This window comes from Triticum dicoccoides, chromosome 5B, assembly GCF_002162155.2.
Source record: "Triticum dicoccoides isolate Atlit2015 ecotype Zavitan chromosome 5B, WEW_v2.0, whole genome shotgun sequence".
Taxonomy (NCBI): Eukaryota; Viridiplantae; Streptophyta; class Magnoliopsida; order Poales; family Poaceae; genus Triticum; species Triticum dicoccoides.
Genome location: NC_041389.1, coordinates 438,025,060 through 438,037,570, shown reverse-complemented (window position 1 = coordinate 438,037,570; position 12,511 = coordinate 438,025,060). Strand labels below are relative to the sequence as shown.

Genomic DNA, 12,511 nt, shown 5'->3' with positions numbered 1-12,511 from the left:
GACCAATGGGCCAGTCCAAATATTAATCCTATCTCCATATCTAGTTCTCCACATATGTCGAAGTGACACTTGATTCTTTCTTTGGTCCAGCACTTGACACACTTCGTCTGTATCATAGTAATGTTTGAATTCCAGCCCATATGCTCTAAAAAGCGGAACTTGAGTTTTTTCCTTTGATCCAGCACTCAACATGCTTTGGTTTGGATAATACTTTGAACCCCATATGTCGGTGTTCTTTGGTCCAAAACATCGAATCAAGCTGACATCGATTTATGGTCCGACAACAAGCAGTAGGAAAGAGGGAGAAAATGTGAAGCTTCGGACAGCCAAGTCAACCCCTAGTGTTAGGTGGATTGTTTCTGGGGATCTCAATCAAATATATCAAGCTAGAGATAAAAATTAGCAACATGTCAATTGTCGACGCATCAACTGCTTCTGCGCCACTCTTCATGACTGCGAGCATAGAGAAATCCATCTTCAAAATCAAATATTCATGTGGAGTAATGAGTGGGAGAACCATATCATGAGCAAGCTTGATTTGATGTTCCGCAATGCAGAATGGGATCTGGATTTTCAAAACATAGTATACATGTCCTTTTCATCCTTCCTCTCGGACAACTGGCCTATGTTGCTTGCCTTGGTGATGGGTCTGAAGAAGCTTCAAATTCGAAAAAATGGACCAAGGTGTTAGGCTTCATGGAGACAGTCTCACATGCTTGGGTCGAGAAAACTCCCCACCACTAGCCTTGCTGGAGGCAATCTTTCTCCTCTAATTTATATTCCATAAGCTTTGTAAGGTGGCCTTCAGATTGCATTGCTGGAGCCAATCTTTCTCCTCCAATGCTAGGCTGCACCTCCACATGGCCATAGAGATTATCTTGTGGCTGCACATTGCGTAGGTTGCTCACATGCTCTCGATAGAGGAGGTGGATTTGTGCAAGTGTTTGAAAAGGAGGGTTATTAGCTTGGCATTCCTTGAGAGAGCTAGGAAAAGACAATGTGCACATATTAGGAACCTAAAAAGGTGATGCCAACACCAAAGTTTTCCACTTAAAGACCCATGGGCGTAGGATAAAAGAACTCATTCACAAGCTAAATAATGGTGTTCTTTGGGTCACAAATCATGAGGATAAGGAGCATATCATTTGCCAGCATTTCACCTCGACCATGGGCAAAGGCCCAAGGAGATCTCGATTTCAATTAGCAAGCCATGAACTTCAATGCTTGCAATCTGAGTAGCCTGGAGGAGAACTTCACGGAGGAGGAGGTGCTTGTCGCAATCAAGTCTATGCCGAGTAATAAGGCTCCTGGGCCGAATGGTTTTGCCAGAGGTTTCTTCAATACTTGCTAGCCTATTATAAAAGCTGAGCTTATGGCAGTCATTTCTCTCTCCTCCAACCTTCACACAAAGAACTTCCATTAGTTCGGTTCAGCTAATGTGGTACTACTACCAAAGAAGAATGGGGTCGAGTTGATCACCGACTTTAGATCGATCAGCCTCATTAACGCCATCACGAAGATTGTGGCCAACGTATTGTCTATGCGGCTTTCCCTTGCATGAACACCCTCATCTCGTGCACCCAAAGTGCCTTCATCAAGACAAGAAACATCCATGAAAACAATAGTATGTTCGAAATTATGCGAGAAGATTGCAAAGAGTAAATACTCCATCCCTTCTCCTCAAGCTTGACATAAAGAAAGCATTTGACTATGGGAGATGGGAATATCTTTTGGACCTTCTGCAGAAACGTGGCTTTCCCTCAAGACTCCGCAATTGGGTTGTGGCTCTCCTCCGCACTTCATCATCCCGGACACTCCTCAACGAAGTGCCCGACAATCCCATTTGGCATGGGAGATGTCTTCACCAAGGAGATCCGTTGTCCTTGCTTCTCTTTGTTCTTGCCATTGATCCACTTCAACAAATCCTAGAAACGGCAACACAGAAAGGGCCCAACAATCTTTCTGGCTCCCATCAAGGAAGATGTGGACATGCTCATATCCATTCTGCAGAGTTTTGATGAGGTCACATGTTTAGTTACAAACGTGGGAAACAACTTTGGCCCCTATCAGATGCTCCGACATTGACCTTGATGACGTCTTTAGCACCTTCCCAGTTGTGCACTCACAATTCCCTTTGTGGCACCTCAGTCTACCTCTTTTGATGAACCGCTTGCGAGATGTTGATTTTCAACATCTTGTGGACAAATTTGCAAGTAAAGTTATGTGTGGGCAGGTAAAATACATCGCCATGGCCGGTAGGAGCGCTTGGATTCAATCGGTCATCACCTTACAAGCTATCTACCACCTCACCTGTCTGATAATTCTAAAGAGATCCTTGCCTTCCATTACTAAGCTCTAACGAGCCTTCCTTTGGGCTAGCTCAAACACGGTATCCAGAGGGAAGTGTAAGATCGGATGAGACCGTGTTTGCAGGCCCAAAGGCATAGGGGTTTTGGGCATTTGGACATGGAGAAATTTGCATGTGCCTTGTGAATGCGCTTGCGACGAGCCTGGACACAGTCGGAGAGGCCATGGGTGGGGCCTGGCCACCCTTGCGATGAGGCGGGCATGAATTTCTTCTTTGACCTCACGACGATCACCGTTGGAGATGGCAAAACTGTGCCATTTTGCCACTTGCCCTGGCTCAATGGTTGTAAGCCAAAGGATATTTCTCCATCCATCTTTGCCATCTCCAAATGCAAGAACATGTCGGTGGAAAAAGCTCTAGGGGATGAGAGATGGATTAAATGCATAAACATTAGTTCAGGCCTCACTGCGCAACACACCATCGAGTTCATGGATCTTTGGACGGAGCTTCAGGACATCAACCTCAACACACCATCGAGTTCATGGATCTTTGGACGGAGCTTCAGGACATCAACCTCAACACACCATCGAGTTCATGGATCTTTGGACGGAGCTTCAGGACATCAACCTCAACGAGAATATTGCGGATGCCATTGTTCGAAACAACACCCCGTCGGGCGAGTACTCTACATCGTCGGCCTACCTAGCCCAACTCCATTACCCAAATAACTTCCCTTTGAAGTCCACGGTGTGCAAAAAATTGGGCCGCTCCAAAGCATAAATTCTTTGTGCGGCTCATCCTTCAGGGCTGAGTATGGACGATTGGGCCACTCCAAAGCATAAATTCTTTGTGCGGTTCATCCTTCAGGATTGAGAGGGTGTTTGGTTGCAAGGGACTAGACATTTTTTAGTCCCAGGGACTAAAGAAAAAAGACCCTCTAGTAGAGTCTTTTTCTAGTCCCTTAAGGAAAAGTCCCTCCTGTTTAGTTACATAGGGACTAGAAGAGACTTTTTCTAGTCTAGTCCCTGTAACCAAACACCCCCTCAGTATGGACGACAGGCCAGTTTTAATGGACGGTTGGCCAAATTGTGGACATAGAAGCTGTGCAGATATCATCAGCAAAATCTTATTGATGTTCGTCATCTTCAAGATTATTACTGAGGTAACGTGTACTCCCTCCGTTTCAAAATAGATGACCCAACTTTAGACTAACTTTCCAAAATAGATGACCCAACTTTAGATTAACTTTGTATTAAAGTTGGGTCATCTATTTTGGAACGGAGGGAGTATATGTGTTGGCTTCGACCATAGTGCCATCACCTCAGGTCCTCAGCCTCCGATACATCTCCAAGGAAAGTACTGACGCTTTGTTCAAAAATGGTGTTGCCGTGCCCACTTCATATTTGACAGCACCATACATATAGCCAACAATTCTCTTTCAGCGAGAATCAGTCAGATTCGAATTCACCATACGTACTATAGCCAACGATTCTCTTTTCAGGGTCCTCTTTCAGAGAGAATCATAGTAAAATTCAAATTCAAGCTGATTGAATCCCATGTACAGTTCAGAGACAATCAGGCTACAGTTTGGCCAACCCAATTCATATACTCTCTTTTCAGAGTCCTCTTCCAGAGAGAATCATAGTCAAATTGCATTTCAAGCTGAAACTGAATCAGAGCTACAGTTACGATAACCCAATAACATGAATACTTCAAAGATGAACCACTTGCAGTCTCACATAACTTGCTCATTTGACCTCTGAAAGTATTCAAGCCGACCTCTGATGTGGATCTAGGTAAGTAGGTACCATGTCTAAACATTGGCCCTCACCAGGCACACCATGTGAGGAACGAGACCAAAAGTAGCTTCTAATAAAAGTCAAAAGGACAACACAGCTTGCACAAACTAAACTGGAGAAGAAACACATAAAATCAACTGTCCGATTATTGCAGCACATTATCTGAATGTACATTGCTCAGTTAACAAAGAGCAATCCCCAGGAATCTCAGATTCACAAAGCTAGCTCAAGGAGAGTCATGAAATTGGACAGCATACAACAGCTACATCATCTAAAGCATAAATGGCAAGAACGGTCACACAACTCATCAACTAAGAAAAGACTACCCGATAAACAAATAACTTATTCCATCACTAAAGTAGCCATGCTTCTCATGTAGATACTGTCACTCTGTCAGCAGCAAATGAGTAGTACCCAACCAACAGAGCAAATGCTTCAGTCGACGACAACAGGATGAAATTAATAGCTGAACTAACCCGGTCTGACCTATGATCATGCCATGCCAATCATCTTCATCGCTATCAAGTCACAACTCGCAAATTCTTCTTGTTCTTGCTGCCTTTGGGTCGACCACGCTTCTTTGCTCCCACTTTCACTGACTTCACTCTCGTGGGCTGTACAGGCTCCGGCGCGGCAGGCACCTCCACTCTCGTGGGCATCACAGGTTCCGGCGCGGCTGGAACCTCCACTCTTGTGGGCATCACAGGTTCCGGCATGGCTGGCACCCCCACTCTCATGCGCATTAAAGGTTCTGGCGCAGGTTCCGGTACCAGTGGCACCTCCACTCTCGTGCGCATTAAAGGTTCCGGCGAAGGTTCAGATGCCACTGGCTCCTCCCTTGCAGCACCTATGGTAATGGGAGTCCCATTCTCAGCAGCAACCCTACCATTGGCTCCAAGCCATGGCACATTCAGCTGACCTGACCCCTGTGGCTGGGAATTGACCAGATCCACGTAGCCAGGGCATCCGGGGAACCCAATGGGGAAGAAGCCCCAGGTACAGTAATACATGTCAGTGCCCGGCACAATGGGCGGCGGCTCCGCCATTGCCTCAGCTACAAATGGCTGGTGGCAGCTGGAGCACTTCAGTTTGCGCGCCTCGTAGAGGCGATCATACTGGTGAATATGGGAGCACCCCTTGCACAATGTCCAGAACGTCGACGCAGGCAATGTGCCAGACTCCACCGGCGGAGTCGCTGCTCTGGCGGGTGGCTGGGAAGCTGCTTGCAGCGGACTAGGTTGTGGAGGCGGCGGTGGCTGGGTAGCTGGTTGCAGCGGACTTGGCTGTGGAGACGGCGGTGGCTTGGTAGCTGCTTGCAACGGACTTGGCTGTGGAGACGGCGGTGGCTTGGTAGCTGCTTGCAGTGGGCTCGGCTGTGGAGACGGCTGTGGCTGGGTAGCTGGTTGCAGCCGGCTCGGCTGTGGAGGCGGCGGCGTCTGGGTAGCTGCTCGCAGTGAACTCGGCTGTGGAGGCGGCGGTGTCTGGGTAGCTGCTCGCAGCGAACTCGACTGTGGAGGCGGCGGTGTCTGGGTAGCTGCTCGCAGCGAACTCGGCTGTAGAGGCGGCGTTGGCTGGGGAGCTGGCCGTACCGGGATCCGCTGTGGATGTGGCCGTGGCTGGGGAGCTGCCCATACCGGGCTCTGCTGTGGAGGCGGCGACGGGTGCGGCCTCCTCTCCACCGCCGGCTGTTGCATCGGTGGGCGAGGTGCAGCGGCTGCATCGAGTTCGGCGTCGAGGGCGGACTTAAGTCCGGCGTTGGAGAGGAAGGCCCAGGCATCGGCGACGAGGCGGGCAGCCTCGGCGACGTACACCGAGCAGGGGCGGTCGGGGTGGGACCGGTTGAGGAGGAGGGAGAGCCGGCGGAACTTGGAATGGACGACGTCCGGGAGGCGCGATGCGGGCATGGCAGGGTCGAGGCCGAGAACAGCGTATGGATCGGGCTTGCCGTTGGGTAAGCGGCGGCGCTGGGACGCGAGGAGGACGTCGGCGGCGGCGTAGAGATCCTCGGCGCCCGGGGTACGGGGGTCGGCGGCGATGGCCTGGGAGGAGAATTCCTTGCAGCCCTCGAGGTCCTTCGCCATGAGGAGCTTCTCGGCCACGCTCATCCACTTGTCCGCCTGCCGCCGTGCGGCGGCGGCGGCCGGATCCATTGTTGGGTGGAGGAGGAGGGTTCGGTGGAGGTGGAGCTCGAATTGGGGATGGATCTTTTTTTTCTCTGATGGTCGAATTGGGGATGGATCAGCTGGGTGTGCGTGCCGATAATAGCGATGTTTAACATGGACGATTCCGACATAAACCAACGGCTTTTCATGGGCCTTGGACGGCCCAATAAGAATCCGAATTTTGCTCATTGCTCAAAATTCTCGGGTGATTTCTTTTTTAAAACACTGTACGGACGAGATCATACATACGCACATACGTTCATCCCTAAAAAGACATACTTTCACCCCCAACGAACACTTGCATGCACACCCTACCCTATAAGCATCTCTTAGAGACTGAGCTGGTACATCATCTTGAGATTAATGAAGTCGCCGCAGACGCCTTCGTAGTCGACGGGAACGCCTTCTCTCACTGAACGCACGTCGCCGAAGTATGAAATAAATCCAAAAAAATGCGAGCACCATTGTCAAGTTTAAGACTTGAACTCTGATAGACTGAAGATATCACTGTCCTCCTAACCATCCAACAACAAGTTGGTTCATAAATTCTTTGTTGATTACAAATGATGGAGCACATGGGCATCACTTTTCGGCATCAGAGAGTTTCACGTTCACGCATGAGGGATATCAAATTAGTATGTGTACTCTTTTCTGGATTTGTTTTTAAAACTAAAATATCTCATGAACCGTGAGTCTAAATTACAAACCCTTTTTATCGTTGTATTTCTTGCATCAAGATTTTTAAAATTAGATCACATGTTGAAAGGCTTTTACAAACTTTTCTCATACAAAATTTGTGCTTCCAACTACAATAACCTATGATATCGATGTGAACTAACCGTACTTCAACCTAATAGTAACTTACTACTGGTTGGGGCGCGCACATGGAATGCCGCTGGAGAGGAATCTCCGTGGTGCCAGGTAGGTACGCGGCCTTTCCACTTTACTGTTTGTACCACGTGGTGTTACTCAAGGTACAAGAACATGAAAGTACTGGTACATGCAACTTCCTAACGGGAACACTAAAACATAGTTGTGCAAAACCAACACATTTAGAGAACAAATTCTTATTAGTTACATGTGTTGAAATATATTTCCCGCCTCTCTTTGTCAGTTCGAACTTTTGAAGCAACTGGCTGAGTATGAATTCAATATGGTATCTGAGCCAAGAGGTCATGAGTTCAAGACCCTGCTAACGCAGTATTAAGAAAATAATTCTGCGGCCTATATCGATCGCACGTCTAAGGAGTAAAATAGCCTAAACGTGAGCGGAAGTGTTGAAATATATTGCCTGTCTCTCTCCATCAGTTTGAACTTTTGGAGCAATTGGATGGAGGATGAATTCAATAACATGAACTACTGGTATTGTCTAACACAGATATGATTGCATCATCTCTAGTTATATACTCTACCTACTCTAAACTTTCCACTCCTCTCTTTTTTTGGTATCAAAACGAGTGGAAACAAACCTAGAACAAAAGTAGTATGACAGATAATTAGCAATGATTCATAGCGAATGTAGAGTACTCTCACCTGCTCTTGCGTGTTTGTGTTCATCACATCAGTAGCAATTGGGTCCTCCCATGTCACTTCACCAACCGGGGCAACCGCCGCTGTAGCCACCTCGCTGTGAGCAGGAACCTAAATGACCCGACGAGGCTAACGAGCTCGCCATTAGTGGCGGTGGCATGGTGCTACCCTTTATTGTCGTCCTTCTTATGGGTCCTAGGCTCGATGAGGAATTGGAAGAGCGGGCTGGCAGCGGCCTTGTGTGGACTGAAGATCGGCTGCCGCTCTAGGCTCAGACATATGGCAGTGGACCCCAGCGATGAGTACGAGAGGCTTCTCATGTCCTTGAACAGTACCAACTCTCTCAAACATGTGTTGTTGGGAAACTCATGCCTTACAGAGAGGAAGAATAGAAGGAAATCATGAGAGAAACTCGTATAACTTTGACGAGACTAAAAAAAATCAAAACCAACAAAGCAATTTCACTAACCATAATCCTTTTTGGAGAATGCAACCCAAGCCAAGGCCGCGAGACTGTAAACAGCAATCTTCATATGATTAGGCATTCCTCCTTCCTTCAAGGGCGGGAGACTGTCGAAAACACTCTTTATATGATTAAAGTAGCCCAGCCTCCTTACTTCAATCATAGCAGTTGCGTTTGCAATAGTATTACTTACATGCTTAAAGAAAATCCTACACATTGTCCATTGATGGAGGTTTCTGCATAACAAAGTAAATAAAAATTCTCAGAGATGTAAGGATTGGAATTTCATTTTTTAGATCCATCTAGCGTGATGCTATTGTATATCACAACATCCTATGCTGAAGAAAAACCCGCAAGCATGTTCATGGTACTATGAAAGAATGTGCTGCTATGCAAGTAATCCCTTATTTAAATTGGCTACTTATGGTATGGAGACTCAAATTAAAACCAACAATAGACTCCTTACTATATACTGGAATTGCAACAAGTAATAAATGGGTGTACCTATAACTATCCAGAACCAAATCTGAAACAATATGCAAACATTGCACCATTGTCATATAAGTGAAATTTGGAAGATATTGTTGGGGAACGTAGCAATAATCCAAAATATTCTACGCATCACCAAGATCAATCTATGGAGAGACTAGCAACGAGAGAGAGGGGAGTGCATCTTCATGCCCTTGAAGATCGCGATACGAAAGCGTAGCAAGAACGCGGATGAAGGAGTCGTACCCGTAGCGATTCAGATCGCGGTTGATTCCGATCTAAGCGTCGAACAACGGCGCCTCCGCGTTCAACACACGTACAGCCCGGTGACGTCTCCCATGCCTTGAACCAGCAAGGAGAGAAGGAGAGGTTGGGGAAGACAACTCCAGCAGCAGCACGACGGCGTGGTGGTGTTGAAGAAGTGTGGTACTCTGGCAGGGCTTCGCCAAGCACTACTGAGGAGGAGGTGGAGTTGCATGGGGGGAGGGCTGCGCCAGGGGCAAGGGGTGAAGCTCCCATGCGCCTCCCAACTATATATAGGGATGGAGGGGGCTGGTTTCTTGCCCTCCAAGTCCATTGGGGCGTTGGCAAAGGTGGGAGGAAAGAAATCCCATCATTTCCTTCTCCACCGATTGTTATCCCCCCTTTTTAGGGATCTTGATCTTATCCTTTTGGGATATGATCTTATTCCTTCTAAGGGGGGATCTTGGTGCGCCTTGAACAGGGGTGTGGGGCCTTGCCCCCACTACCCACGTTCATGTGGGTCCCCCCATGCAGGTGGGCCCCACTCCAGAACCTTCTAGAACCTTCCCGGTACAATACCGAAAAATCCCGAACATTTTCCGGTGGCCAAAATAGGACTTTCCATATATAAATATTTACGTCCGGACCATTCCGGAACTCCTCGTGACGTCCGGATCTCATCCAGGACTCCGAACAACATTCGGTAACTGCACACTAATTCCCATAACAACTCTAGCGTCACCGAACCTTAAGTGTATAGACCCTACGGGTTCGGGAATCATGCAGACATGACCGAGACAGCTCTCTGGTCAATAACCAACAATGGATCTGGATACCCATGTTGGCTCGCACATGTTCCACGATGATCTCATCGGATGAACCACAATGTCAAGGATTCAAGCAATCCCGTATACAATTCCCTTTGTCAATCGGTACGTTACTTGCCCGGGATTCGATCGTCGGTATCCCAATACCTTGTTCAATCTCGTTACCGGCAAGTCACTTTAATCATTCCGTAATGCATGATCTCGTGACTAACTACTTAGTCACATTGAGCTCATTATGATGATGCATTACCGAGTGGGCCCAAAGATACGTCTCCGTCACATGGAGTGACAAATCCCAGTCTCGATTCGTGCCAACCCAACAGACACTTTCGGAGATACCCGTAGTGCACCTTTATATCCACACAGTTACGTTGTGACGTTTGGCACACCCAAAGCATTCCTATGGTATCCGGGAGTTGCACAATCTCATGGTCTAAGGAAATGATACTTGACATTAGAAAAGCTTTTAGCAAACGAACTACACGATCTTGTGCTATGCTTAGGATTGGGTCTTGTCCATCACATCATTTTCCTAATGATGTGATCCTGTTATCAATGACATCCAATGTCCATGGTCAGGAAACCATAGCCATCTATTGATCAACGAGCTAGTCAACTAGAGGCTCACTAGGGACATGTTGTGGTCTATGTATTCACACATGTATTACGGTTTCCAGTTAATACAATTATAGCATGAACAATAGAAAATTATCATGAACAAGGAAATACAATAATAACCATTTTATTATTGCCTTTAGGGCATATTTCCAATAGTATACCACTTGCACTAGAGTCAATAGTCTAGTTCACATCACTATGTGATTGTAATGAATCCAACACCCATTGGTTTTGATCATATCTCGCTTGTGAGAGAGGTTATTAGTCAACGGGTCTGAACCTTTCAGATCTATGTGTGCTTTACAAATATCTATGTCATCTTGTAGATGCAGCTACCAGGCGCTACTTGGAGCTATTCCAAATAACTGCTCTACTGTATGAATCCGGTTTACTACTCAGAGTCATCCGGATTAGTGTCAAAGTTTGCATCGACGTAACCCTTTACGACGAACTCTTTTACCACCTCCATAATCGAGAAAATTCCTTAGTCCATTAGTTACTAAGGTTAAGTTTGACCGCTGTCATGTGATCCATTCCTGGATCACTCTTGTACCCCTTGACTAACTCATGGTAAGGCACACTTCAGGTGCGGTACACAACATAGCATACTGTAGAGCCTACGTCTAAAGCATAGGGGACGACCTTCGTCCTTTCTCTCTCTTCTGCCGTGGTCAGGTCTTGAGTCTTACTCAATACTCACACCTTATAACACAGCCAAGAACTCCTTCTTCGCTGATCTATTTTGAACTCCTTCAAAATCTTGTCACGGTATGTATTCATTTGAAAGTACTATTAAAATTTTTTTATCTATCCTTATAGATCTTGATGCTCAATGTTCAAGTAGCTTAATCCAGGTTTTCCATTGAAAAACACTTTTCAAATAACCCTATATGCTTTCCAGAAATTCTACAACATTTCTGATCAACAATATGTTAACAACATATACTCATTAGAAATTCTATAGTGCTCCCACTCCCTTCTTTGGAAATACAAGTTTCTCATAAACTTTGTATAAACCCAAAATCTTTGATCATCTCATCAAAGCGTATATTCCATCTCCGAGATGATTACTCCAGTCCTTAGAAGGATTACTGGAGCTTTGCATGCTTGTTAGCATCTTTCAGTATTGACAAAACCTTCTGGTTGTATCACATACAACCTTTCCTCAAGAAAATCGTCGAGGAAACAATGTTATGACATCCTATCTGTAAGATTTCATAAATAATGTAGTAACTACTAATATAATTCCAATAGACTCTTAACATCGCTACGAGTGAGAAAGTATCATCGAAGTCAACTCCTTGAACTTGTCGGAAAACATCTTAGCGACAACTCGAGCTTTCTTAATGGTGACACTTACCATCATTGCCCGTCTTCCTTTTAAAATCCATCTGTACTCAACAGCCTTACGACCATCGAGTAGTTCTTCCAAAGTCTATACTTTGTTTTCATACATGGATCCTCTCTCAGATTTTATGGCCTCGAGCCATTCGTCAAAATCTGGGCCCACCATCGCTTCTCCATAGCTTGTAGGTTCATTGTTATCTAGCAACATGACCTCTAAGACAGGATTACGTACCACTCTGAAGTAGTACGCATCCTTGTCGACCTACAAGGTTTGGTAGTGACTTGATCTGAAGTTTCATGATCACTATCATCAGCTTCCACTTCAGTTGGTGTAGGCGCCATAGGAACAACTTTCTGTGCCCTGCTACACACTAGTTGAAGTGATGGTTCAATAATCTCATCAAGTCTCCACCATCCTCCCACTCAATTCTTTCAAGAGAAACTTTTCCTCGAGAAAGGACCCATTTCTAGAAATAATCGCTTTTGCTTCCAGATCTGAATTTTGAGGTATACTCAACTGTTTTTGGGTGTCCTATGAAGATGCATTTTATCCGCTTTGGGTTCGAGCTCATCAGGCAAAACTTTTCACATAAGCGTCACAGCCACAAATTTTTAAGAAATGACAACTTAGGTTTCTCTAAACCATAGTTCATACGGTGTCATCTCAACGGAATTAAGCGGTGCCCTATTTAAAGTGAATGCGGTTGTCTCTAATTCCTAATCCA

The 12,511-nt window shown here is 46.1% G+C and overlaps 1 protein-coding gene across 1 annotated transcript; it reads right to left on the bottom strand.

Annotated features, from left to right (window-relative positions):
- Positions 1-4,235: 4,235 nt before the first annotated feature.
- On the bottom strand, positions 4,236-6,343 carry LOC119310232 (wiskott-Aldrich syndrome protein homolog 1-like). Its single transcript, XM_037586046.1, has one exon. The coding sequence runs from the start codon at positions 6,255-6,257 to the stop codon at positions 4,629-4,631; it is 1,629 nt and encodes a 542-aa protein (XP_037441943.1). The 5' UTR covers positions 6,258-6,343; the 3' UTR covers positions 4,236-4,628.
- Between the last annotated feature and the right edge of the window lie 6,168 nt (positions 6,344-12,511).